General features: G+C 44.6%; 2 protein-coding genes across 5 annotated transcripts in view; both read right to left on the bottom strand.

Annotated features, from left to right (window-relative positions):
- Positions 1–27,151, bottom strand: part of LOC142590614 (uncharacterized) — a 60,812-nt gene that overhangs the window by 8,237 nt on the left and 25,424 nt on the right. For all 4 annotated transcript variants that reach the window (XM_075702934.1, XM_075702935.1, XM_075702933.1 and 1 more), the window contains exon 3: positions 12,482–12,551. In XM_075702934.1, coding sequence (XP_075559049.1) covers positions 12,482–12,551 — 70 coding nt within the window. The remainder of the gene's footprint in view (positions 1–12,481; positions 12,552–27,151) is intronic.
- On the bottom strand, positions 915–1,795 carry LOC142591304 (uncharacterized). Its single transcript, XM_075703632.1, has one exon. The coding sequence runs from the start codon at positions 1,793–1,795 to the stop codon at positions 1,223–1,225; it is 573 nt and encodes a 190-aa protein (XP_075559747.1). The 3' UTR covers positions 915–1,222.

Below are 27,151 nucleotides of genomic sequence, written 5' to 3' on the forward strand. Positions count from 1 at the left end.
ACGTTGTTATTAAGCAGCCGCAGGACTAGTTCCAACGTCTTTTGGCAGTCAGCGAAGTTTTTTCCCGCCACAATGACGTCATTTATGTAACATCCCACGTGCGGTATTCCCTTGAGCACCTCATCCATGAATGACTGAAAAATGGCTGGTGTGCTGGCTACGCCGAACGGTAAGCGCTGTCGCAAAGTCCCATGTGTGTATTGACGGTTAACAGTGGTCGAGACTCGGTATTAAGCGGAATCTGCTGATACGTGGCCGAAAGATCCTACACACAAAACATCTTGCCACCCGCTATTGCAGAGTACAAGTCTCCCGGTTGAGGCAAAGGGAAGTGATCAGTCTTTAGCACGGGATTAATTGTCACTTTGTAGTCTCCGCACAATCTCAACGAGCCATCTTTCTTCTGAATCACAATCCCTGGCGTTGCCCAATCGCTTTCACACGGCGTATAACTCCGTTTCTTTGTAGCTTTTCCAGCTCCTTTTCTATGTTATCTCGTAGCACATATGAAACGTTTCTGGCCTTGCCAAAGACTGGCGTACAGTTCTGATTTAGAACTATCCTTGGTTGATAGTTCTTTACTACTCCGGGTTGCTTAGAAAACACCCCTGGGAACTTTTGTTTCACTGCTTCCACTTTGCTAGCGTCGCTTACATTTACAGACAAGACACTTTTCCAGTCAAGCCCTAGCCTCTCAAGCCAATTTCGCCCCATCAGCAGTGGAAGCTGTTTGCCGTGATCTTTGACAATGATAACTGGCAGTCGCAGACTGGTTTCCCGTCATAACGAAAACGTTGCGTTGCCCCTTCACTGGAACGGGTTCCCCAGTGTATGTTCTTAGGGTGACTCGCAATGACTCGCACTTGACACGAGGAAATGCGTTCAGCCTAACACTCTCAGGAATTAGGGTTACAGCAGCTCCCGTATACATCTGTATGCACATGTCTTCCCCCTTTTATGTTTACTTGCCCTTCGTATGCAGAACGGATTGTATTAATAACATGGTACACCTCAAATTCAGAGTCACTATCAGAGCAGTCCACCACGTTCGCAGCCTTTTAGTTCTCTGCGCTTACTGAGGCACATCTTCTGTAAATGGCCAATTTGTGAACAGCTGTGACACCGTACATTCTTATACCAGCAAACACTAGCGGCATGCGCCTTGCCACATCTTTCGCAGACTCACTTGACGTCCTTGAACTTCCGAAGCTTCCATTTCTTTTCAGTTCCTTGTCCTTTTATCGCCATGGCATGCAGCACCGCTTCCTTGCCTTCTGCGTGCAGTAACGCTGCTTGTCGCGCCCTGCTCCCGGTCCAAGACTATCTTGCACGGCTTTTCAAAGGTTAAATTTTCTTCAGCAAACAAGGCGAGTTGCGTTTCTTCGCATCTTATGCCTGCCACTAATCTATCTCGCAGTGCGTCTTGCAAAAAGAGACCGGAATCGCACTTCCTTGCTAAATTCTTTAAGGCCACTATGCAGTCCTCAATGCTTTCTTGTCCTTCTTGTGCTTGCCTGTTAAATTCGCAACGTTCGGCGATGACCAAACAGCTTGGATTATAATGCTTCTTCAATAGCACTGTCACCTCTTCAAAGGATTTGTCCCCAGGAAAGGCAGGTACTAACAAACTTTTGAGCACCTCGCACGTTCGTGGTCCTATCATGCTCAAGGATACGGCCAGCGTCTTTTCCTCTTCGATATCGTTTGCTGTGACGAAACTCTCAAAGCGTTCTAAATAGGATTCAATATTCTGATCATTCTCGTCGTACTCGTCTAGCTCCCCTAGTCGCGCCATTTCCAGTGAAGTGACTGTACATTTATCGGTTCGCTCTCCCGATGACTGCGTTAACTCGTCGCTGTGGTTACCGTTACCGGTGACTCGTTACCGTTACCGTGCGTTAACTCGTTACTGACAATTTCATCCGTTCCGGGCCATGGCTGCCGCCGCTTTCCTTTCGTGGCTGTCGACCGCCGATCGTCTATGATAATGCCTCCGTACTGGGCTAGTGGAAGCGGGCACATCCCATCTTCGTCGCCAGTGCAATAAAGCGGACAGGGAGCATTCCAACAGGCAAAAGGATGACCATTTATTTGACAGTGCACTTATATAGACAAGGGATCACGTGATCCGTACAAAAGGAATGCGCGCACTGGCTGGGCAGTGATATGCAACATCATGCGATAACAGCCGAAAAGGTAGAAAGGCACATAGCATAAGGGATAAGCCCAGCTACAAACTGGGACAGCTAGGGCAACAGTCGGCCTAGAGTTCGTGCCAGCCAATAGTTCAGTAGAAGACACTCTATTGGAGGCTGCCACCCAGCTCCTGCAGCTACGTTCCATGGGCTAAGCAGGCACGTCCAACTGGTCTAGGTGTGTCGACCTGATGTTGCCTCCAGTTTTGGGCCAGGGCATATATATTAGAACTAGTGATTGCAGATTCCTTGCCACAATGCCAGCCATTCTACATGACGTCAGAGTCAGTGGCGCCTGGTCAACACTATGGTTTCGATGAACGCATTTTAAATACATTATGACCCTCTTGCTCCTGTTCATTGTACGAGCTTCTTTGAAAACTCTTGGCTGGTAGTTTGTTGTAAGTTTTGGCATTTTATGGTGATGCTATAGGTTGTATTTAATATCATTTTTCTATTGCATTCTCTTATGTCTGTCCTGAGCCTCATTCTCCATCATAAAGGCTTCTTCAAAAAATTTCTGCAGTGTGTTACACATTGAGACCACAACATTTGCACAGCTTTAAAAGATAAGAAGTCATCGGATCCCATGCATATGTGTGAGCCAGTGATAAGCAAACCTTTCTTTCACATTCCCTAACATGCCTCTCCGCCTTCTTTGCGTATATGTTGCTCAGTGCTCCTCACTCAATACACGCTCTGGTGCCATTCTGCTCACTTAAATTCTTTCTTCACATCTGCCTGCTTTTGATGCCATGTTTATCACGTCTCTGTAGCTGACCTATCGGGTTTCCCCGTTTACAACTTCTACACGTCTTGCCACTTCTTCTGTTTCTCCGTTTGGGCCCTACCCAGTGACACATACCCATTCTGGAAGATTATCCAAGAATGTTCGTCTACACACAGGTAGCTGCCAAGCTTCACATACTTAATGGCACAAGTTGTCTGTTCAGGCACATACCCAGAAGCATATACACAGTAACCCGGAAATTGGGGAGAAGAGGCAAAGAAACCTTCACTTTGAGACAGCTTCTGCACTTGCAAGATCCAAAGAAAGGGCATCGTCTATCATCCACAAATGAAGTTGTCTTTTCTAGGAGCTATGCAATACTTTAGGCAACTACTAAAGGCTTATTTTTACTGCACAGGCTGTAATACAGCATATTACAGTTAGAGGCCAGCTGCAACGAAATTTTCGACCGCATAAAACTCCCCGTTTCAGGTAATTTAAATATGCAGTAGCCTCTGTGCAAAATCTTACACTCAATATACAGGTCAATGCATCACAAAGAGCTCCCAAAAAGTCATGTTTTTCATACTGAAACCGAAAAAAAAACGCCGCCATTGTCGCCCGGCAGAAATTACGTACAGTGAAGAATGTGCAGAACCAGCGCCTGTGCTGTTTGCCTTCCCAAGGCCTCCTTGTGAGGAGGCTATGGCTTTTGTTGCTTGTATTCCGTTCTGGTCCATCAGCAAACAAATCCCGCACGTCTGCTAGCCAAAGAGTTAGTATACTTTGTTAGCTGCTTCATGCGCTATGGCAACGCTGTTGCGCACCTGCGATGTTCTTTTAATGAAGTATTATCCGAGTACAGTACAGCCGTTTTTCTGTACCTGGCTGTCTACGTTGAAAAGCAGGACCTCGATGCGTTCTGCCTACGCTCGAAGAGCGCAATGGGGTGGCCAGGCTAAAGGTGCTGTGTAGTCCAGCTCAATGCGGACGCGATCCACACGTGACGCAGTTACACTAAATCGGCGAAGAATGGATGCCCTACAGTAGTGTGGCTGGTGCGGGAATTAACATGTCCTATCGCACCCCGGATCAGCTGGAACAGGGTGCATCACGCGCTATCTTGGCTGACCATGAGCATGCTGGCCTTTATACAGGTTGGGTTCAGTGCAGCGAACGCGTTGCGTTTGCACCTTTGAAAAACAAATAAGCGCTTGCTCGCCACGCACTTGTCTGCTAGCGCTGCGGCAACGACTGACTGCCACACTGCTGCAGCTCATGTTTAAAGCACAGGGTAAAATTCTGGTGATCTTAGCGTCTCCGGCAAGGTGTATCTGACTTCACGGGCCGCTGCCTGGCACGCTGGATGCGCCGGGCTCGTCGACCGATCAGACAACTACCAGCATCTGTAAGTACGCTAAGTATGGACAGCTGGGCTAGTTGGTTATGATTACCATAATGAAACATAGTTCCAGCGCACATTTGGACACGGACGAGGAGAGAAAGACAACACGAACGCCGGACTTCAACTGAATTTTATTCATGGAAAACAGGGCTTTATGTACTCAGGGGGAGGGGGTGGGGGACTGCTAGTGCGCAGGACCACTCAAAAATATTTCCTTGGTCTAGGCAAAGGTCATCAGAGGTGTCAAAACAAAAAGAAAAAAGAAAAACTTTTCCCTCTCTTTTTTACATCACTCAGTACAATCTTGTTCATCTCCCGCCCTACCTTGCTGATTCGACACACCCGTTTGCCCTGAGATAATCAATTTCTTTTGTCCCGAGTGCAACAGAAGGAGCACTGACACAGTAATCGTTTTCATTGTAGATACAAAACGCTTCAAATATTTCCCGGTGTTTCTGATTGCTATATTTGCGCAACACGCGTGTTCGTTCGAAAAACACCTTGCATGCTGGCTTGTGCGACCAACGGCGAATGTGGTCGGCTAAATGACCAGCGCCACTTAGTGATGTAGCATTCCTGCGATGCTCTAGCAAGCGTTCATTCAGACAGTGCCCGGTTTGGCCAATATAGCATTTCCCACAGGCGAGGGGAATACTGTACACAACGCCGACGTCACATTCAACGAGGGCTTTGGTGTGCTTTATTTTGCAAGCTGGCTTCTTCTGGGATTCGTTTACTAGGCGACACATTCGTCCCAGCTTTTCCGCTGCTGAGAACACAACACGCAGCAGCGGAAAAGCTGGGACGAATGTGTCGCCTAGTAAACGAATCCCAGAAGAAGCCAGCTTGCAAAATAAAGCACACCAAAGCCCTCGTTGAATGTGACGTCGGCGTTGTGTACAGTATTCCCCTCGCCTGTGGGAAATGCTATATTGGCCAAACCGGGCACTGTCTGAATGAACGCTTGCTAGAGCATCGCAGGAATGCTACATCACTAAGTGGCGCTGGTCATTTAGCCGACCACATTCGCCGTTGGTCGCACAAGCCAGCATGCAAGGTGTTTTTCGAACGAACACGCGTGTTGCGCAAATATAGCAATCAGAAACACCGGGAAATATTTGAAGCGTTTTGTATCTACAATGAAAACGATTACTGTGTCAGTGCTCCTTCTGTTGCACTCGGGACAAAAGAAATTGATTATCTCAGGGCAAACGGGTGTGTCGAATCAGCAAGGTAGGGCGGGAGATGAACAAGATTGCACTGAGTGAAGTAAAAAAGAGAGGGAAAAGTTTTTCTTTTTTCTTTTTGTTTTGACACCTCTGATGACCTTTGCCTAGACCAAGGAAATATTTTTTAGTGGTCCTGCGCACTAGCAGTCCCCCACCCCCTCCCCCTGAGTACATAAAGCCCTGTTTTCCATGAATAAAATTCAGTTGAAGTCCGGCTTCGTGTTGTCTTTCTCTCCTCGTCCGTGTCCAAATGTGCGCTGGAACTATGTTTCATAATGCTAATCCCAGCATCTGTAGTAAAGGATGGTAAGTAGCTGAGGCTTGGCACAGCTGGGCTAGAGGGGGCTCAGTACTAAGTGTGCGTAAACTCATGGCCAGACAGATTAGACTGCGGCTGTGATAAAACTTCGCCCATTTAGCTCTGGTGGCATTGCATTTCTGCATGACTTGCCGCCGCATCTACACCATGATAGCCGCGTTGCATTCTCCTTCGTGACAAATGCAGCATGCGGTTCCGGCTCGTTTCTGGCGCTGTGTCACAAAGGCTTCCGTTCGCTTACTTCAATGCATCCGATGTACAGACGCATGAAATATTTTTAAGATGACTACCGGAAATGATCGCTCGATAATATTACTCTTGAATACACACGTTACCTTCGAATGTTACCTTTATTTTTCATGTGCCATCGCGGCATATAGTACTTATAGTCAACCCGAGAAAGCATTTGCCAAGCAGATCTTGATGGGTAAGTGACTGTGCTGTTGAAATAAACGAGAAGGAAGGGGGTTAACCGAGGGGCCCGATTTCTTTAGTTTTTTATTATGAAAGTGGATGAAAAAACAACTTGCCGCAGGTGGGGACCGAACCCACAACCTTCGTATTTCGCGTGCGATGCTCTACCAATTGAGCGACGGACGTGGAACGTCTTTTCTGCCGCAAGCGTCAGGAGAACGTGACGCCTTCGGCAGAAAGGACGTTCCACGTACGCCGCCAAGGTCTGTGAGTGGTGGCGCTGGCTAACACTCGCAGGGTTCTACTAGGAAACATAAATACCCAAGAAAGTGAATGGGGAAACGGCGCTGCGGTAGCTCAATTGGTAGAGCATCACGCGCGAAATGCGAAGGTTGTGGGTTCGGTCCCCACCTGCAGCAAGTTGTTTTTTCATCCACTTTCATTTCCATTAAATTATCGTTTCCTTATTTCATTTATTAAGTACAAGTAACTTCCCCTATGTTGTCCTTGGTGTCAGTGTTTGTTGGCTTCTTATGTGCTGCTAAAATGTAGCTTGTGCAGCTTATTCAACTGCAGTTTACATGCTTTGTGCGCATTGGCTCATCCGTGCCACACTTGCCTGCTGCACCACGGTGCACGCTTGCCCTCTAAAAGCAGGGACAGGAAAGATGTGTTCAGCCTTCCTCTACTCAGCGTTGTGTACTACACAGCCATCGCTCATGTTCGAGTATGTATTCGAGCACCCGATGGCCATGCAATGCATTGGCATTCTTGCAACAGCTAACATTATGAGCGCAACAGGGAGAATGCACGTCGAGAGAGATGCCACCAACTAGCAAAGGATGAGTGAGTGATGCACCTGGCTGCCTAGGTGCAACTGAGAGATCAACAGTTGCGTAGGGTTCTTCAATATCCGCCATATCCGCATTGCTACTGCTTTGCCGCCACGTGCACATGTATTCTGTATAGGCGCTATTTAATACCTGCTAATAACAAAGTTAGGCAATTATCAGCCCTGTAGCTTTGCCAAGATTACTTTGAGAATGTACGCTCGGCATTTATAGTCAATTTAGCCCAAGTGACATTTCGTTGCAGTTGGCTTTTAAATGAATGTGTGCAGGCCTTCTTCGTAAAGAAGCTGCAAAAGGGGCCTCTGGAACTCATCATCCATAAATAACTGTCTACAGGCTGGCCTAGGCCAGCTCGGCCTCCTCCTTATTGACTTTGTCGAGGGACCAAATACATGAAAAACGGCATTACCATTGCCAAAGATGCTGCAAACAAATTCTTGAACGCTATGCACTGTCAAGACAAGTAAAATATGTATTCCTTTTGTAAAAAATATACTCTTATGTCCCAAAAATTGAGCCCGAAATAACTGATATCAATGCTTCCATGTTTTTTGTCCATATTATAAGTAAAGAAAATCTCACACAAACTTATGAAATATATCAGTTCGAAACCAGCAAAGCAGTGCATGTTACTGATATGAAAAACGTGAAGGCCATGAAATGAACTTGTTAAGGACAAATATTTTGATGAAACTTTGTCATTCAAGAACTTTGATTACATTTTTGTACATATGCAATGGCCAGGGAAAAATCTCAATGACGTTTTCCTTTGTTCCAATGTATTACGCAGGAGACGCTGTCACCGGTTGTGTATTGTAATTGCACCGAAATTGTAGTCCCAACAGAGAGCACGTATAAACAGCAGGAGTTCTGCAACATATACGAGGGCGAGGCAAATGAAAGTGAGCCACTGCAAATATATGACAAACGGGGTACTTCATTCAAAAGTAGCCTCCACGAGCATTTAGACATTTGTCCCCCTGATTAACGAGTCGCGTAATTCCCGTCTTATAAAACTCCTTGGGTTGCTGCTTCAAAAAGTCTGCAACTGACTCTTTTACGTCATCGTCCGACACGAATTGAGGTTCCCTTGAGCTGTGTTTTCAATTGCCCCAAAATGTAGAAGTCCCAAGGCGACAAGTCTGGGCTGTATGGCGGATGCTGCAGCGTTTCAGACTTGAACTTTGCCAGTTTTCTGTTAACCACACTGCGACGTGGGGACGGGCATTGTCGTGGAGCAAGATGACCCCATTCGTCAATTTTCCACGTCATTTGTTCTTCATTGCGACATGCAGCCGATCCGGCTTTTCAACTCGAACGACTGATAGCCTCTCCAGGTTTAGCGAATTCAATCAGTAATGGCCCCTAACGATTCAAAAGAAGTCAAAAACTCCTTTCCAGCAGAAATGATGGCTTTTTCTTTCTTTGGGGGTGGTGAATTCAAATGTTTCCACCGTAAGCTGTTTCAGGCTCGTAGTAGTGGCACCATGGTTCGTCCCCGCTGTCACAATTGCAGACAAGAAGTCGTCACACTCATTGTGATACCGGATGAGATGAGTCAAGGCAGCGCCGAACCTCTCCGTCTTCTGGTGGTGGTTCAAAACGTTGGGCATCCATTGCGCATACAAGAGCCAATAAACGAGATGTTCATGAACTACGGTGTGAACCGAACCATTACTGATGTTCACACAATCTGCCAGTTTTTCTATGCCTATCCTCCGTTCGCGTCTAATCAGCTCGTCAACCTTTGCAATTACGTTGGGGGTGCTTGCACAGAAACTGTGGCCTCGTCTTGAATCGTCTTTGCAACCCGCCGTGGTTGCTCAGTGGCGATGGTGTTGGGCTGCTGAGCACGAGGTCGCGGGATCGAATCCCGGCCGCGGCGGCCGCATTTCGATGGGGGCGAAATGCGAAAACACTCGTGTACTTAGATTTAGGTGCACGTTAAAGAACCCAGGTAGTTAAAATTTCCGGAGTCCTCCACTACGGCGTGCCTCATAATCAGAAAGTGGTTTTGGCACGTTAAACCCAATAATTTAATTTTTGAATCGTCTTTGCAGCTTTCACGTCCTTCTTTGAACCGTTTGCTCCAACACTTTAGAGTGGCCAGTGAAATGCAATGTTCAACGTAAAAGGCAGCCGTGCGGCTACTAAATTCATTTTGGGAAACATCTTCAGTTGTCAAAAACATCACGAAACCACGCCTTTGAACTTTTGGAGCGTCTATTATGTCACGCAACCATGTTCAACCCAGTGTATGAGAGCACTGAACATTTTTCCTCGCACCTGCGTGTCAATTTTGTAAGTGAGAGATGCCTGTGTGCTACGCGCGCGCATGCCTCGTAGATAATCAACCGAACCATTATTGCGCAGGGTGGGTTGGCTCACTTTCATTTGACTCGCCTTCGTGCATTAGAAATGCAAATATACAATGGATTATACAAATGCGAAGATACAGCTTGATAAAGGGCAAAAGAGTGTCACTGGAAACAAAGTTCACTGCACGTATACACAAAACCTCGCAACAAAAAAAATGAATATACGTATAGGTCTCCTATAGATCTAGGTATCTAAGAAAAAGTCACTATACATACTGTGTCAAACAAGGCAAGTAAACATGTTGCGAAATTACAGATTCACAGATCACAGAATCCTAAGCCCCCCCCCCCCCTCCTCCCATTCTTCCTGATAATCGCACTCGACATAAGGCAGCGTGCTTCCTCCCCGCTTTTCTCCCCTGCGCACAGAAGACTGAGCCACCATCGTCGGCTCACCCATGCCACCCCTCCCCCTACGCTTTCACTCGCACATGCAGCATGCCGCGTGCGTTCACGATGTTATCGCCCTTGGACTTTATACGAAAATGAGGGAGACGGCGACGGCAGGAATGCGCCTGGAGTGCCCATATATTTGCTATCGCAATAATCTAATACGAGTATCCAGTAATTGAAACGCCGCGTGGCCCATTACTTTTTCAAAAGAAGAAGCAGTAATAAAATCGAACTTTAACCATGCGGCAATTCGCTGCGCCGCAACAATGTTTTTACTTTTTCTTTTGCTGGGTGGTGGCACCGAAATGAAAAAAAAACGTGAAGGAAAGCATGTTGACCACAGTCAAATGCCTACTTTGGGCCTACCGATGGAATATTGAAGAAAACATGAGACGCTTGATCCACAGAGAACTATATGCATAAAGCTCGGTGCCCTACACCGGCGAGACAAGACTTTCCAAAGAGATTGCGCTCAAGCGAACGCATTGCGATCCATCGAGTCCCCATATTGATGCCAGCAAGCAACCATTGCTTTTTTTTTTCTTCTGCTAGCCGGAAAGCGTCCAAAACTCTGCCAGGTGAAAATCCACTCGGCCAGAAAAAAGAACAACGCGCACCGAAGTGCGCCGCGCTGTGGTCGTGGCAACACAAGAAAAATGCAAGCACTTTGGCTGGCTCTGGCAGCCTGCGGGTAGTGAGAACAAGAGAATTAAAGAGGCTCAATGTGTCCTCGTGAATAAAAGTCAAAGTAGAAAAATAAATAAGAGCGTAGTTACCTTTGCTGGCTTTAGTGCCTTCACATGGATGCTTTGACGCAGGTGAAAAAAAAATGTTGATATTCTTTTTGTGACATGACAGCGCAAATGAACCACCACAATGCTTCGTCTCATCGGACCTCGCTGCGTGCTTTGTGAACTTGTCTGATAGTATGTTGATGTGGCTTGTCTCGTTATGTGGTCCGATGTACGACTTTAGAAATATCAGGGCACCTTTGGAGTCATATGTTTATAAGAGCATTGAAGCCACAAAGTTCCGGAATTCAAAATGTAAAACGCGACTTTCGAAATGTCAATTCACCTTTTGAATCAGAAGTTTATGGGAAGTGTATACACATAAAGTTTTGAAATTAAAATCCATGCGCTCCTCAGATTCCGTGGCATCCACGAGATGCCGTGACGAGTCCACTCGCCATCGAAACGCCCTTGAAACTTTGTGCTTGGATGGGGCTCCTGGCGTTATGTGACTCCCAGTGCAAGGACCTTGCCACGAAATCTAGCCAGAGTTCCCAATGATCACGCCGAAAAGTCCTTTAAAAAGACATTCTAGACAAAATCCGGAATGATTTCCGGCGACAGGGGCTGTTTTGGCAGGCGGTGCATGACAGCACAAAACAATTCCGGGGGGGGGCTGAAGCCCCATAAGCCCCCCCCCCCCCTGGCTACGCCCCTGGACACAGCCACAGCATATGGTGAGCATCCAAGGACTTCTTCACGTTTAGAGGTGACAGCACCCCTGATCTTTTTCACAGGTTGCTTTGGAATCACTGTGGACGACTTCTTAGTTAAAGTGACAAGAACCTTCCACCATACAAACTTTGGACACATCGGACGTGCTGTACCACTCCCAAAAGAAGTTCCTAGGGAAGTAAATAGCATCCAGGCAGTGCTCGCTGGGAACAAGCTAGTAGGAGAAAGTTCATAATAAGTTCTGTTTGACTCTAAGCCTCAAAATACACAGTTAGGTAGAGGTGCTGAAAATGACCACAAGACAGAAAAAAAGGGCCAGCAATGTGGTCCGCCGTTGGGATTCAGGAGCCATTATCAATCAATCTAAGCAGATGGAAATCGCAAGTGGCACAGATGAGAAGAGCAGGACATAAGGAAGGGTTAAGAAAACCTCTAAGAGGCATAGTGCTCGATGTAGAATCCGTCAACTGCAATAGAGACTCAACTTAAGCTTGTTCCTATGGCTTCATAACATAAAATTAATGTAAAGGACAAGACAAGAACGGAGATGATGCAGCAGTTAATTATATGATTTTCATGCTTCGCACATGAACAGTGTACTGAATCACTGAAGCATGTGCTTTCTGCTGTTCATTCACTGTACAGTGAAGAAGACGAGCACCAATGCTTCACGAAATAGGATGAAGCCAAATTTGAGAAACGGTGTGCTGCCCTAAGCTGCCAAGCGAGCTACATCCAGAAGCTGTCCAACTTCTGAAACCGCCTCGTTTGTGGACAACTGGTGATATTGCACGCTGATATTGATGCTTTTCGTCTTATACCCCGTAATCTTGTAGCAAACGGGGACCTTGAATCACTGAAGCACATGCTTTCTGCTGTCCATTGATTGTTTAATCATTTGGTCAGCAAATGTGTAAATTTTCCTGGGACGTCATGTGCTAAAATTTGACACCACTGTAAATTAACCGTTTCATTGTCAGTACTAAAACCTTCAAGCACACTTGCTTTCTGTGCACTGCATGAGTTATACATAGATAAACAACAACTATACCATAGCAAGCAGACAAATGTTAATAAAAGCCTACAAAACTGCAAACTTACCTGTGCCTCGAAAGCTGTGTTCAGATGAGCCTGGAAGTGTTTCTGATGATCCCCAGGGAACAGTACTAACCTGCAAAACATTCACTGATTACAAATTTGAGTGATAGGATGTTAAAGTACAACAGGCAATGAAGTCTTCAGGAACTTCACTGTCAAAATACTTTCCTTCTACACCAGCATAGCCAGCAACAGACAAAGTAAGCAACTGCTTCTCAAAACAGCTGTGTTGCAGTTCACTTGCGGCAAACATGCAGACTAACAAATATTTCCAAATTCACCTTCACGTGAACTTTCATTGAGACCTCAGAGTCTACAAACTTACTTAGGGTCATGCATAGTGTGTGCAACGCTGTGCATGAAGTCTGCAAATAAGTCTTTTAATAAATTGGTGACGCAGTCATTCAGCCAATGTAGGTATGGCAGGAAATATCGGATTTAGAACTGGCACATTCGTAAATCTGAGCACTGAACTGTGAACTAGCATTTTCCTGCACCATGTGTTCAGTTTTTATGGACCAGTTCACGTGCAAATTTTTGCACAGTTCGGCAACTTTCCGCCAATGCCATAGATTTCAAAGAATTTCCCAACTGCTCCAAACTTGTGTTGCAAATGCTAATGTGGCGATGCTTCCATCAGTAGAAATTACGATTACTTCAGTAGTGAAACTTCGTTTACAAGGAAAATGCTCGAAACCCTGCAACTTAGCAATGCTTCACAATGCGCACTACGTTTCTAGTGATTATTGTACAGGAAGTATAAGAGAGCACATTTTTTCAATACTGTACATATGCCATGGCACTTTCTTTTTGTTACATAAAATACTTATACACACAGTTTCAACAGAAATTAAGCCTTCAGCAACACCAAGCTGATGCTTGTAGCTGGTTTAATGAGCAGCACGTGAATGTTTTTGCGTTCTGCATCCACTACAATAGTCATCATCAGAGCCAGGAATTAAACCCACTACATTATGCCCATGGTTACAGACTTATACTGCATTGGGTGTTCATAATGAAGTTCCCAAAGCACTTTACACTCCACTGCTTCCTATTGGAGAAACCCAGTAAACTGTCGTGTGGCCTTTAGATATCGCTGTGTGTGCTTTGCATTGTCCTGAATGTAATCTAGTTCAGAAAAAAAAGAGACAGAAAAAAAGTGTTGTGTTCTAAAAGGTGTGGCACTGCTTTTATGCAGACCTCAAAAACAACAAGATCCTTCCCACCTCAAAAGTGTCCAACAGGTGTTATCACTGAAAGGCCCAAGAGAACAAACAGTACAATCGCAAGAAGCAAAATATATGGAGGCGTATTTTGTGAAAGCTGGCAGGCAGCAACATAATTCTCGCCGCACAGTAAATAGGTGTTGGAGCTGTTTCTTACGACATGTCAAGCAGAGCAGAAATAAAAGTCCAGTGACGCATGGATTCTTTCTAGCATTGCCATACACCACTATTACCCTCTGTCAGCTTCATGCGGAATCAATGACATTTGCAGTGAAACAAGAGTGTTCATATACAAAGCTGCCATGTGACTGCCTGAGCAAAAGAGATGCCACAGTGACTCTCAACAGCTTTTTTGCAGGCAGAACATCAAGAAACATGTACAGATTTAACTACAATAACACATGGTTTGTTTCTTTCTGAAGAACAAGACATGGCTGCAACACTATTTCAAGTCAGATAAGTAGGCTACTATTAGATGATTCAGTATTCTCTGGCACAGACACATCTTGAAGAACAATAATTAGGGGAACTGAGTGGCTCTATTCTTTATTAGTTGCAACTCTGTGACAAATAAGTAATGAAGCCAGAGGGGGGATGCCAGTTGGGTGATAGCAACTTTTTCAGAGTCCTTTCAGTTTGAAAGCTGCGGCGCACGGAGTGGCGCTCTTCTGGTTCCCGCCGTGCGGGGGCGCTCGTCACGCTGTTTGCCCGACCGGCGCGGTCCCTTCCCATTGTCGCCGCCACCTGATCGAAGTAGCGAGCTGTATTTTTTCAAGTGTAAACTTTACTCATATATTCCGACTGCTTAGTCTCTTCACGCCTCTAAAGAGAGGTCTGCGTGGAAGTGTGGAGGGTGCACTCAGTGCTGTGCTTGTGTGTGTTCAAGACACACTGAAGAAATCGAGAGAAGCCCACCGTTGGCAGCAAGCTCGCCTGCATGAGCTGATCGAGTCATTCTGGACTCGATCATGTGGTGCACAGCTGTGGTGGACTACGCGGTGCACAGCCGGAAAGTAGTATGAGATACTATCGTATACTTCTCCCTTGGAGTAAATGTGGTCAATGTGACTGTCTTTGGACGAGTCAGCTTCAGAAGTTAACTCGAGCACTCTGGACTCAATCAGTTCATGCAGGCGAGCTTGCTTCCAACGGTGTGCTTCCAGATTTACTCATTATATCCCCAGTACTTCCATGTATATACAGACGGCTCGTGTCATAAAAGTTTACAACGACAGAAAGCTGAGCAAGTTGGTAAGGATTCATTATGCAAAAAAGAAGTGAGGCGTGCAGACAGGACACAAGATTAGAGAAGTGGACAACACGAACGCCGACTGGCAACTGAAGGGAGCACAGAGGCGAAAAAAGAAAGAAGACACAAAACTCATCTGCGCATGCTCAGGAATGGTAACACCACGTGTCAGTCGGGTACACGTGCCGATCTACGTGAGAGATAACTGTTAAAGCACTTAATCTCTTCCTTGTGTAATGTAATCGAAGGCTGACTCACGCACGCACTTCCACCATTATTGATATGCCATGCCTCTACCATAAGACGCGTATCTTCATTCTTATGCCTGTACAATATCGCGCGTTCATCTAACTCTGGCGTGCAATTATAATCTCGGCAATGTAGCGAAATATTAGAAGGCGATCCACCGGTTAACGACCTTTTATGTTCCATTAACCTCTGATTGATACACCGTCCCGTTTGCCCTACGTAGAACTGGCCACAGCTAAGGGGAATTTTGTAAACCACACCCATACGACAGTCAGTAAAAATGTTGTAAAAATGTCACTGGACAGTAAAAAGTCAGTAAAAGTGTTGTCACTGGACAAATATCTGTTCGTTTCTTGCCTTTTACCAGCTCCTTTTTTCTCTGTACGGCAGCGTATATCTTACCTAGCTTATTGGGAGCAGTGAAAGCAACATTAACATCATATCTACTTGCAACTTTTTTAAGCCTGTGCGACACTGACTGAATATACGGAATAGCCACTACTCTGTTTTTTTTGCTATTACTGCTTTCTGTAATCACGTCCGTCCCTCTCGAAACCGAGTTCTTTAGGCGCTCAGCCACAGTGACTACTGCTACACTATGATAACCTGCTTCTAATAGGCGCCGGACCTGCGCATTAAAACTGCCACTCATTTTGTGCATGCAGGATCTGGTGAGGGAAGACTTAAGGCACGACATGGCAATTCCGTTTGTTACTACTTTGGAATGCTTGGATTGAAAGTTTAGCAACGGCTTCGAAGATCTTGGGGAGTACTGCCAACAAACATGATTTTGTTCGAAGACCAAGGAAATGTCAAGAAACTGAATTACGCGTCGCTGAGGAAATTCCTTGGTAAACTTTAATCCTCCTCCATAAAGTAAATTGCTCACTTACTGAGGTAGCAGCGGAATCGAATTCTTCCCTATTGCAGAAAATCAGGTAATCATCAACGTAACGAAATATCTTGATAACGCTATCACCTAAGGCTTTCTCTAAGCAGTTGTCAACCTTACTTAGGTAAATATTGCTAAGAATAGGGGCAACCTTTGAGCCAATACAAATGCCTGATTTCTGCAGAAAAACGCCATCTCCACCCAGTCAGCATCGACTTCAAGTACATTGAAAAAATTTCTAGAAAAGCTCCCGTGGAAACACCGCATCTGTCAACAAAAGCCGACTCTTGCACTTGTTCTTTAATGCACTCATTTACGGAATTTAGCAACCCGTCATGCGGCAGAGAATAATATAAATCTTCGATATCTATACTAAAAGCTGTACAATCACCAGGATTTTCCTCTCTCAAATACTGAACTAGTGCCTGAGAATTACGTAAGCACAAGGGGTCTGAAAAAACTAGTGAAGCTAAGCAGTTCTGTAGGTAACTAGCGACGTAACTAGTGTCGCTAGTTACCTACAGAACTGCTTCAGGAAGGAAGCGTTTTATGATAACTCAAGAGGCAGTGCCCTTCTCTTTGAAGCTAGGTCAGGATGTCCTAGAACGCAGAGCTATAAAAAGAAATTTAACGAAGAAAAAAACACATGTACTGTGTGTGGTAAATCTGTAAAAACAATAGAACACCTCATACTAAAATGTGGTGGTATCAATCCCGATGTTGATGCGGCCACAGTCACGCTTCCTGAGGCCCTAGGGTTCAGAGATAATAATATTCATGTAAATAAATATCCGGTGGAAATTAGCAAAAGGCGATTTGAGGATTGGTGGCACAAAAGCAGAGAGGTGACATAAGGTTAAAAGGGTAGGAAGACCTATTTAAAGAAAATCGAGAATTTTAATAACACAGCACAGGTAAATAAAAATAAAAGGTAAAATAAACAGCTGAGCATGGTAGCAACTGCCATAACCCCGTTGCAAAGGGGACGTTCCTACCTTCCATCCATCGTTCTACTCCAGAAAAGGTAAGCTGTGTGTTATATATTGCATTTACAGGTTCATAATTGTTCCTAGTACGTTTGCGAATCACCAGAAGTAATTTTCATCGATACACAGCAGTTTTATGCTGCGTGACAACGTCCGGAGTTTGCACGTATCATATATGATACAGTGGGCTTTAGTGGAGCTTCCTTTCTTCTCGTGTGTTTCTCCCCGTAGTGATTCTTGTATCTTGGGTGAGCATACCTTGTAGTGCTGCCCGTTCTACGCGAAATAATTCTCGCTGTCTGTTCTAAAAGGCGTGAAGCAGAAACTTTACCATGCTGTTTCCGTAGTTTTGTTCGGATTGCATTGATGTTTACAAATGCGCGGCCTGCCGTTTACCGCGTATTCTACTGAGTGATCTTACTCTTTTTGTTTTAGGTGGCGCTGTGAAAGATATACTGGAGCGTTTAGCTGTTGGAGACGATGTTAGTGGCTTCAGTGACCTTTCGGACAGCGACGAAGAGCGACTGCAGCAAATAGCGATGCCCATTCTGTGTCAAGTGATGACGAAGAGGCAGAGGACTTCTGCGGTGGTTCAGCTGTCGCTTCATCATCCCATCCCGGAAGAAACTGGGAGAAGGTCTTGCTCGAGATTGCCCATCCAGAATTTTCGGGAACATTTAGTGAACCGGACGATCTTGAATCTCCAGTGAAGCTTTTCAGAAGGCTTCTCACAGACGATATGCTAGAAATGCTAGTTGAACAAACGAACTTGCATAGTACGCAGAAATACGGAAAATCGACGAACACAAGTATCCATGAAGTCGAACAGTACATTGGCATGTACTTGCAAATGGGTCTCGTCTAAATGCTAAATGTAAGATGCTACTGGGAACAAGGCACAAGTCACTCACCAGTTGCTGACACAATGTCAAGAAATCGCTTCTTCAAATTGATGGCATGCCTGCACATTGTTGACAATCTCGCAGTTCCCGAAGAAGAAAAAAAAAGACAAGGTTTGGAAGCTGCGGCCTTAGATTGTCGCCCTGCAGCGGAACCTTGAAAGCATTGAACGAGAGGTATACAATGCAGTTGATGAAATGATGGTGCCTTTTACGGGTAGAAGTAGCCTAAAACAATATATGCCCAACAAACCAGTACCATGGGGCTTCAAGCTTTGGGGTCGTGCTGGAGCAACTGCTATTCTGTATCAGTTTGACGTGTACCAAGGCAAGACCAATGCCAACTACACATTTGGACTAGGTGGCGACACCGTCCTGGATATGTGCAGCAAACCACCTTCCGACGAGGGTTTCATGGTGGCTGCAGATAATTTTTTCAGCTCTTTGGACCTAGTTGAAGAACTTACTGGCCGTAGTATCCAGTATGTCGGCACTTTGCGCCAAAATCGGCTAAAGGATTGTTCGCTCAAGTCTGAGAAAGCCCTAAAGCCACACGGGCAAGGTTCCCACGATCATCGTGTCGACAACGGGGCAGGCCTTGCGGTTGTACGCTGGTTCGACAGGAAAGCGGTAACATTAGTTTCAAACTTTGTGTTTGTGGAGCCTGTTGAGAAGGTAAAGAGATATGACCGCAAGGCCAAAGTCCACATAGATGTACCGCGCCCAGCTATTGTTGCGGTGTATAACAGTTTCATGGGCGGTATAGACCAGCACAATTATCAGGTGGTTCTATACAAGTTCAATATCAGATCCAGGCGGTGGTACATATATATTTTGTACCACAGCTTGTTTATCTGTGTGGTGAACGCTTGCAACATCCATAGGTGCCAATGTGTCCAGCTAAAAACAAAAGCGATGAAGTTACGAGCATTCATTGCAGAGCTGTCAGATTCTTTGATGCTCTGCGGAAAGACAAGAAAAGTACGACCGTCTAGTCTCCCTTCACCAGTCACAAAGAAAAGCGGCGGCAAAGCGATCTCAAAATGAAGTACGGAAAGATGGTGTTGGCCACTTTCCTCTGGTCACCAACAAGAGATTGCGATGCAGAAACTGTTCACCAAATGTGAACACGTTCAGTTCTGTTATTTGTTCCAAATGTGAGGTGACACTTTGCCTGAACAAAGACAGAAATTGTTTTTATGACTACCACAAGCAATGAACATCTGGCTTGCACAACCTTCCTGAACTAACCAAGAAGCCCATTGTACCAAATATGATACGGACTGCAGTTGCGTAATGCTTACATATTTTTCTAGTATTTTTGAATTAATCGACTCATGTGCATCGCAGAAGTAAATAAACCAGTTATCTCATTTTTTTGTGTTTCTGTGTGCAGGCTTTCCAGGGTTAACATTCCCTTAGTACTTAGCTATGAAAGGCATTGCATTTTACATGGAATAAAAATCACGGTACTAATCGGTGTTTTGTAATCCGTGTTAGAAAGACACTGCCCAGTGAAGCTGTCATCATCATTCTTATTACTCTGGTGAGTTGTGCTAGTCAAATGTGGCCACTTTATTAATGCGTAAAAGAAAGAGTTAGGCCTGCGTTTCGTATGAAAAAGTTTGCTGCTAGTAGTTTCATTGCTCTCTGAAACAGACCTCCATAAAATGAATTGCACATGCCTGCTAACACGACGGCACGTCCTGTAGAGTATTTAAATAGTTAATTCACAAATACCATAGTGGCAACAACCTGAAAAAATGTTTTGTGGTTAAAATCGAAAGCCACTCAATTGTAAACAATGAAATGTTTCATGGTGGCCCTCAGTAGCCTTTATCAACCATATGGCACACCCCTCACGCAACTGTAGCAACCGACTGTCGTTATGGCGAGGCACACATTGTTCCAAAACCCATCAGTTCACTACACCTCTGAATTGGAACCATGAAGCAATTTTTACAGCATCAATTGCAATGCCTAAAGTACACTCGAGATACTACAGGGCAGCTTAGGCTGCCTAGAAAGGGAAATTGAAGCACCTTCTGCCTCACCATGTCCCGATCCAGCGTTGTTTAGTTACACAAATGGAGGACTATTTTCTTCGCCGGTACATAAAAGAGAACCTCACAAACCATCATAAAAAAGACACCACAAGCACAACATATTTCACTTGATTTCTGACCCTCCACCACGGAATTATGACATCTTCAATATGTCCCATACTACTAAGGATTGACGCTTCGGCTTCTTTTTGGCTGCAGGCATATGGTCCAAAAGGCATATTTCACTAAACAATTTGGGCTGAGCAGCCTGCGTCAGTTCGCTAAACAGATTAGTCATGTATATTCCTCAAGCAACCAGTACCATTAAATTTCTCAAGTGAGTTGAGCGTGCAGCACGGAAAAGGGAATAAACATTGGCACATTCCTTTTCGTATTCTGCAAGCAGCTGTAAGTTTCAATTAGTTGTACTTCGAACCACCACTTAAGATAAACACGTGATGAACCGCCTAATTTTGAGAAGAAGAAAGTGGTGCTGGTAGAACCTAAACTGCAGTGTCATTTAAGGCCTCGTGTTACTGCCGAGCGTGTCTGTGAAGAAATGCAAAAATTCAATATTGACACGTGCACTTGTCTTTATCGGGCGACATGTTTCACCGCCTAACAAATGTTATCGCACAGCGCAGGACGCGCTTGCATGTGTGGGGAGTTTCTGGAATGTTATCGATGGTCCCATCCGCTGTCTGTGACGGAAACTTGTGTAATCTGATTGCATGTGTGCGCGACGCGAATGTAGAACTTTGTGGAAGGCGCGCGGGTCCCAGCGAGTAGTCTGGAACATTCGACGATTTATGTATAAAAGCCAACGCGCTTGACCCGTTGATCAGATTTTGACGATCGCCGACTATGTTCGCCGCTCTCGTTGTGCTTTAAGCGTAGCCTGTTTTGTGGGCACAGGTTCGCCCAAAGCTAGTTTTGCCTTTCACAGTATTGCTACTGTGTTCTTTGACGTCACGACCACGTGACAATATTATACCATGAGCCACTCGTCGTGAGCAAACAAACCTGTTTTAGCAGATTAAAATCAAGGTAGCTGTTGAAGTCGTATGTAGCCAGCACTTGTGACATACTTGTTGCACCAGGGCCAGTATGGTATCATAACTGGATTCTGATATGCTATGCTTCTGCGGTTGTTGATGAAAAACCCCGCAATGCGTTGGTCTGTGCTCCTTCGGCTGGAACTGCAGCATTGCCTTTGAGAACTGTATTGTCGTCTAAGAAATAAGCTCTTTAAATAAAGTTTCGCGAACGAAGGTGTCGCAAAAATATATTTGAGACGACCGCCATCAGTATACAAGCAGAGGGAATGACGGCGAACAAACGAAAACACTGCAGGAGGCGCCCAGACACCACCCGAACTACAGCAGACGACAGGCGCGAGTCCGTGTTCTGACCTCAGGCGAGCGGCGCTCGCAGCGCCCCTGTAGTTCGTTCTCGGGGCTAATAGAAATTGATCAATTTGACCGACAGTTTGTTTTGTTAGACATTTCCATTGAAATTTTGCTACCAACATCATCCACCGTCTCAAATGTCAGCTGATAACTATTTGTCCGATTTGAAAAAATTTAGCTGACTGGGGAGTCTGGAAAAAATAAAACTTCGGCTGGTGGTATCATCAAAACTAGCCTCCAGTGCTCCCAGCATTTCTTTAACAAAATTAAAGATTCAAAAGATGCACTTTGGTTGACTCAGTGACACAATTTTTAAATGACAGCAGCATTGAAAGCACAAGAGCATCTCCTGGGTTGTCAGTTTGCCTACCCGACGTACAGGCTGTTTTAATGTTGTCTCAAGCAACGGTAGATGCTCATGAGCGCATGTTACTTCGATAATAGTGTTTGACTAATATCAAGTGCAACCTTACTTTCCGCACCGTGGGTTGCTTTTATCCATCAGTGCTTCGACAGTGTATGTACAAATTATTACCAGCAATCTTTCCCGTCATGTGGGGTTTTCACTCACAGAAAAACACACGATCAATTTGACCTTCGACCTAAGCTTGACTAGCTGTCTCATCTTTTGAACACCACCTGTGCAAGTGCCCTTACTCATTACTGTACGATATTGTGCAACACTCCACATTACTGTACAGCACTATACAGTAACTAAACAATGCACGTGGAGGCTCCAGTGCCAGTTGAATGCAAATAAAAGGCGATTGAATGCAATAATCAAGTACGAGGAGGCTTCTGCATGCTCCCTGACCCAATGAGCATCGTTTGCAAGCCTAAAGAATGTCACAAAAGGGAAACCAGCAGCAATTAGCAAATACGAATGATCCCTGTACAATGGGAACCCGTTTTCACACTTGTGAAGCTACTACTTTCCTGCATAGCATGGGCATCACTATGGCTAGTATGGATGCCAATAAATCTTCATAGTGATTTTTTTGCATGATCTGACTTGCAAAAGTTGGAAACTAGAAACCAGGTAGATATTTTGTAGATTTCAGATTTTTTTTTTTTTGCTACTCGGCACTTACACTAAAAGTAGCAAATTATTATTTCGTTGTTGTTCCTTGAGGTGCTTCTTTACGCTTCGCATAAGAATTCTAAAAAATTAACAGAGTAAATATTTCTATACATCCGTTCAAAACACCAGTGACCAGGCTATAATTTTATTATCGCAGTATACATTGTGCGACTACCACGTCTTGAAATAAAATGTGCAACATAAAAGCACCGAAAATGAGCATACTTCTAGCAGTAACGAAAAAGTTAATTCCTGAGGCACTGCAGACAAGGTGGGTTTGGTTCTCACTCGTGACAAGTGGTCTCCTTGTCCACTTGCATTCCACATTTCCTTGCTATTTTTACATTTCAATTAAATGTAACAGTCAATTTCCCATATGCTTTCACTATCTTCATTGTCTGCCTGCGTGATCTGATTACATACATATTTTGTGTTACAAAAAGTGATCTCAATTTGTGCTTTCTCAGTTCTTTTCGAACAATGTGTACCAATTTGTGTTATGCATGGTGCAGTGTTTATTCCATTGAGGGCTGTTATGAATATTGTCAAAGGCAACATTAGCTTCATGTTTGCAAGGTCAGCTCGCATTAAGCTGTCATATGATAAGCCTTTTGACCCAATTTTCTGCATTTCTGCAAACAACGAAATCCCCCTTGCCTCAGTGAGTCAGTTAAGGAAGCCTTCATTGCTGTGAGGCCACCTTATGCCACTCCGAAAGCTTCCTTATTGAGGGGCCCTCATTGTTAGCTTCCTTGGTGCTTCCTCACCGTAAGTTTGCTCCGTAGCCACCTTCATGCATCCTTACGCTGCTCCTGGCCCTGAACGAGCGCTTCACCTTGCTGATGGCACACGTGATGTGTCCTTGCGCATGCATGCTGTCGCCTGACTGCGGAGAAGTGCGGGTACGATGCCAAGCATCAGCGTTCGTTTCCGTCGCGCGTTCGGCGTAACTGCCGTCTCGCAACGCCGGCGCGCTAGTGCTGCTGGAACATATCAAGTTTCACGCTCGACTGCGGTGGTTTCTCAAACTGAGTAAACAAAACGGGAAGAAACCGTCCAAGCGTGTCCATATTAGCAGTTAAATTTAAAGATTATGTGATCATCCAACTTTTTTTATTGAATAAAGGCGTTCGTGTAAAGCTTATAATAGATCCTCTCAAATCCAGGCACACGGCAGCTGTTCCTAATGGAGGAGGGGCGAAGGGAGCTTTCAGAGTATGCTTGCTTCCTCCATCGGTCCTTCGCTGTAAGGAGGCCTCACATAAGGTTAGGAAGCAGTCAAGGAACATTTCATTGTTTGGCCCCTAGTCATGTTGTCTGCACTATTAAGGATGTCAATGTTCCACCAAGCCCAAATGAACACTCTTGTGCATGCTAATTATGGTAACTAATTAATGCAAGTAAGTGCCGAATAACTGCGAGACATATGAAACATAGCATTACATTCATAGCCAGGCACTGTCAACCCGTCTCAAAAAAGCAGTGTCCGCGTATGCGCGGACTGGTTCATCTTAAATCACAATTCCATCGAGAACATGTCCACTTCTGAAGAGTGCACTTCGTTTCCCTTGTGAACACTGTCACCACAGAAATAATGTCCTTTCAAGCACATGAATGGAAAATCGCAAACCTGTGTGTCTGCCATTCTTGGTGTGCAAGTGGGACAGCTGTGCATTATCAAGCAACTGCGATCCTGAAACCAACCGCAAGGTGGTTTTCAGTGGCACCCATAGAACGAATAGTTGGCTGTTGCAGAGAGGTCAAGAGTGCTAAAAAAGACCACCATCCTACGGTTGCCACAAAAACGATGGCAGATATTCCAGTACACTGTTGGATTCTAAATGGCACAAAGCTTTCTATGAGCTGATAGTGTTGAAACATACGTGCTTACGTCTTTGTTCAAGGTCATGCAAGGCAACATGCACTGCCTGTTCAACCAATGCACTTCTTTTCCAAGCCAAAAGCAGCCAACAAAGTGCCTTGCTGTCATTCAACGAAGAGTTACACATGGAGCAGACCGTGAAATGCTGCACTGCTTCCCCAACGAACGCTTCTCAGACCAAAGCTCTATGACGTTCGCACACGGCAGTTAGGTCAGATCTCAACCAAGGCCTGTGTCACTGCTTGTCACCCGTTTGCCATTGGCGTAAAGTCATTGACGGGGTATACAAGCTGGTTGATCATTCTGTACTCAAGCGGACACAGCGAAGGAGTCAGAGTCGGGAGAAAGACAAAAAATGTCCTTTTAAAATTAAGGAGAGCATACTTTCGTCGCGCAGCCAGCTTAAAGGTAGTAACATTTCAGTATCTCAGGACTGCTCGCCTGCGACAAGGCTCGCTCAAAAAAAGCTTCTCAAATTTGATAAAAACCAGCCTGATTCCCCCTCATTTAAACTACGTTTTAACAAGCTTTTCATTGATAAACAATGTTTCATGTATGATCCAACAAGTGACAGCGTTGAGCGAGTTAAAAGTGGTGTTCCAGATTACGCAAGTGTACCTGACATACTGCGTCAGCACCCTACTACATAGCAATGCGCAAAGGGCAATGGCATATCTTTAACACCACAAGCCTCCGTGCTTGCTGCAAACGCTAGAAGTGTTTCGCAAACGCGAGGAACTCGTATAGCTTATCGATAGCTATAATGCTGGTATTATTGCATTAACGGAAACGTGGCTACAGCCCCGTGCAAGATTGTGAAATCTTTGACTTGTCTCGATTTCGTATCTCCCGTTGCGATTGCACTGCTCGCAAAGACGGAGACGTACTACTCGCTATTTCAATATTCCTGCAATGTCATCAAGTCCACATTCACAGTAACCTGGAAGTTGTGTGCACGTGCGTTGATATCCGTTACCGTAAAATTACGATCGTTGTTTGCTACCGTGCTCCATCTTACCCATCCACTTTCACCGTTGAGCTTCACGATGTGCTTTGCGGCATCCTTTGAACCCCATTATATTATTGGGGGATTTCAACTTCCCCAACATATGCTGGACTACTGAACCTACGCACTCTTATCCATTTTCATCACAAAGTAACGACTTTCTTGATCTCTGCTCTGTTTTCCCTAACAGAATTAGTATTAGAACCAACAAGGATCTCGGAAAGTGCTGCTAACCTCCTTGACTTAATCTTATGCTCTCACCTGGCATAGTTACTAATGTTTCATGCTTACCGGGCTTAAGCGATCACCTGGGTCTTTCTTTCAACATATTATCTCCTGTGATAAAACCAATGGTTGAAAAAATAATAATTTATCACTACAATAGGGCAAACTTTAACGCTATTAATATTAAGCTAACTAATTTTCTTGATCCTTTCCTAAGCCAATTTCATAATCGCACGGTTAACGAGAACTGGACCATTTTCAAAAATAACATACATGAGCTCACCGACAAGCTTATCCCGTCAAGTGTAATATCCTGCAATGTTAAGAAACCCTGGTTCAATTCCAAGTTAAAAAGGCTTTCCAACTGAAAAAAACAACTGTATCAAATAGCAAATAAAAGTTCACTGGCATCAAAATGGGACGCTTATAAGGAGGCGAAGAGTACTTACACAGAAGCTATAAAACTGGCCAAAAAGGCATTCCAAGTTCACACTTTGCCCACAATGCTTGCGAATGAACCTAAAATGTTTTGGCATGTTATTAACCCTTCCAAAGATAATTCAGTCACGTTGATTGATTCCAGTGGTTCACCGGTAGCCGAATATGTATGTCCCCATATCCTTAATTCTGTGTTCTGTAACAACTTTGTCGTATGTAGTAACCCTGTGCTTCCAAATCTCGAGTGTTGCAATTACCCACCTATGGACTTTATTATCATTGAACCCCTTGGGGTCGAAATGTAATTAAAGATCTGAAGTTGTAACCAAGTACTGGTGCTGATTTCGTTAACACAAAATTTCTTAATAATACTGTTTATTCATCTGTTCTGCTTTTGAAAATTTTTCAGCAATCCTTAGATACCCATCAGCAATCTGCAGATTGGAAGGTCAGGAAGGTAGTCCCACTTCATAAGTCCGGTAGCAAACATTCACCCCTCAACTACCGCCCCATTTCCCTCACCAGCATTTCTTGCAAGGTTCTTTAACATATTTTGTACTGACATTTAGCAAATCACTTAGACAACAATTCATTTTTCACAAAAGCACAACATGGTTTTCACAAAAGCACAACAGGACAACTTTTTAAAAGTAAACTCGAGAAAAACACAAGCAGTCATCTTTAAAACAAGAGGTACATGTACTCCATTGACCCACAACATATATTATAACTCTGAGAAAATACAGGTTGTTGACACGGTAAAAGTACTTGGCGTATATTTTACCGACACATTGCAATGGGACGCTCACGTGGATTTTGTACTGCAGAAACTGAGCCGCGTAACAGGTATACTACATCGAAATCGCTACCTTTTACCAATGTCAGTTAAATTGATCATTTATAATGCACTGTTTGCCTCGCATGTAAATTACTGCCATCTTGTATGGGGCACGACATCAGCTTACAATCACTCTAAAATACTATTGATGCAAAAAAAGATAATACGCGCTATCGCAAATGTGCCCTACAACTCACACACTGAGAATCTTTTTACCAAGTACAACATAACAAAAAGTCATCATCTCT

The sequence above is a fragment of the Dermacentor variabilis genome, chromosome 8, assembly GCF_050947875.1.
Source record: "Dermacentor variabilis isolate Ectoservices chromosome 8, ASM5094787v1, whole genome shotgun sequence".
In the NCBI taxonomy this organism is placed as follows: Eukaryota; Metazoa; Arthropoda; class Arachnida; order Ixodida; family Ixodidae; genus Dermacentor; species Dermacentor variabilis.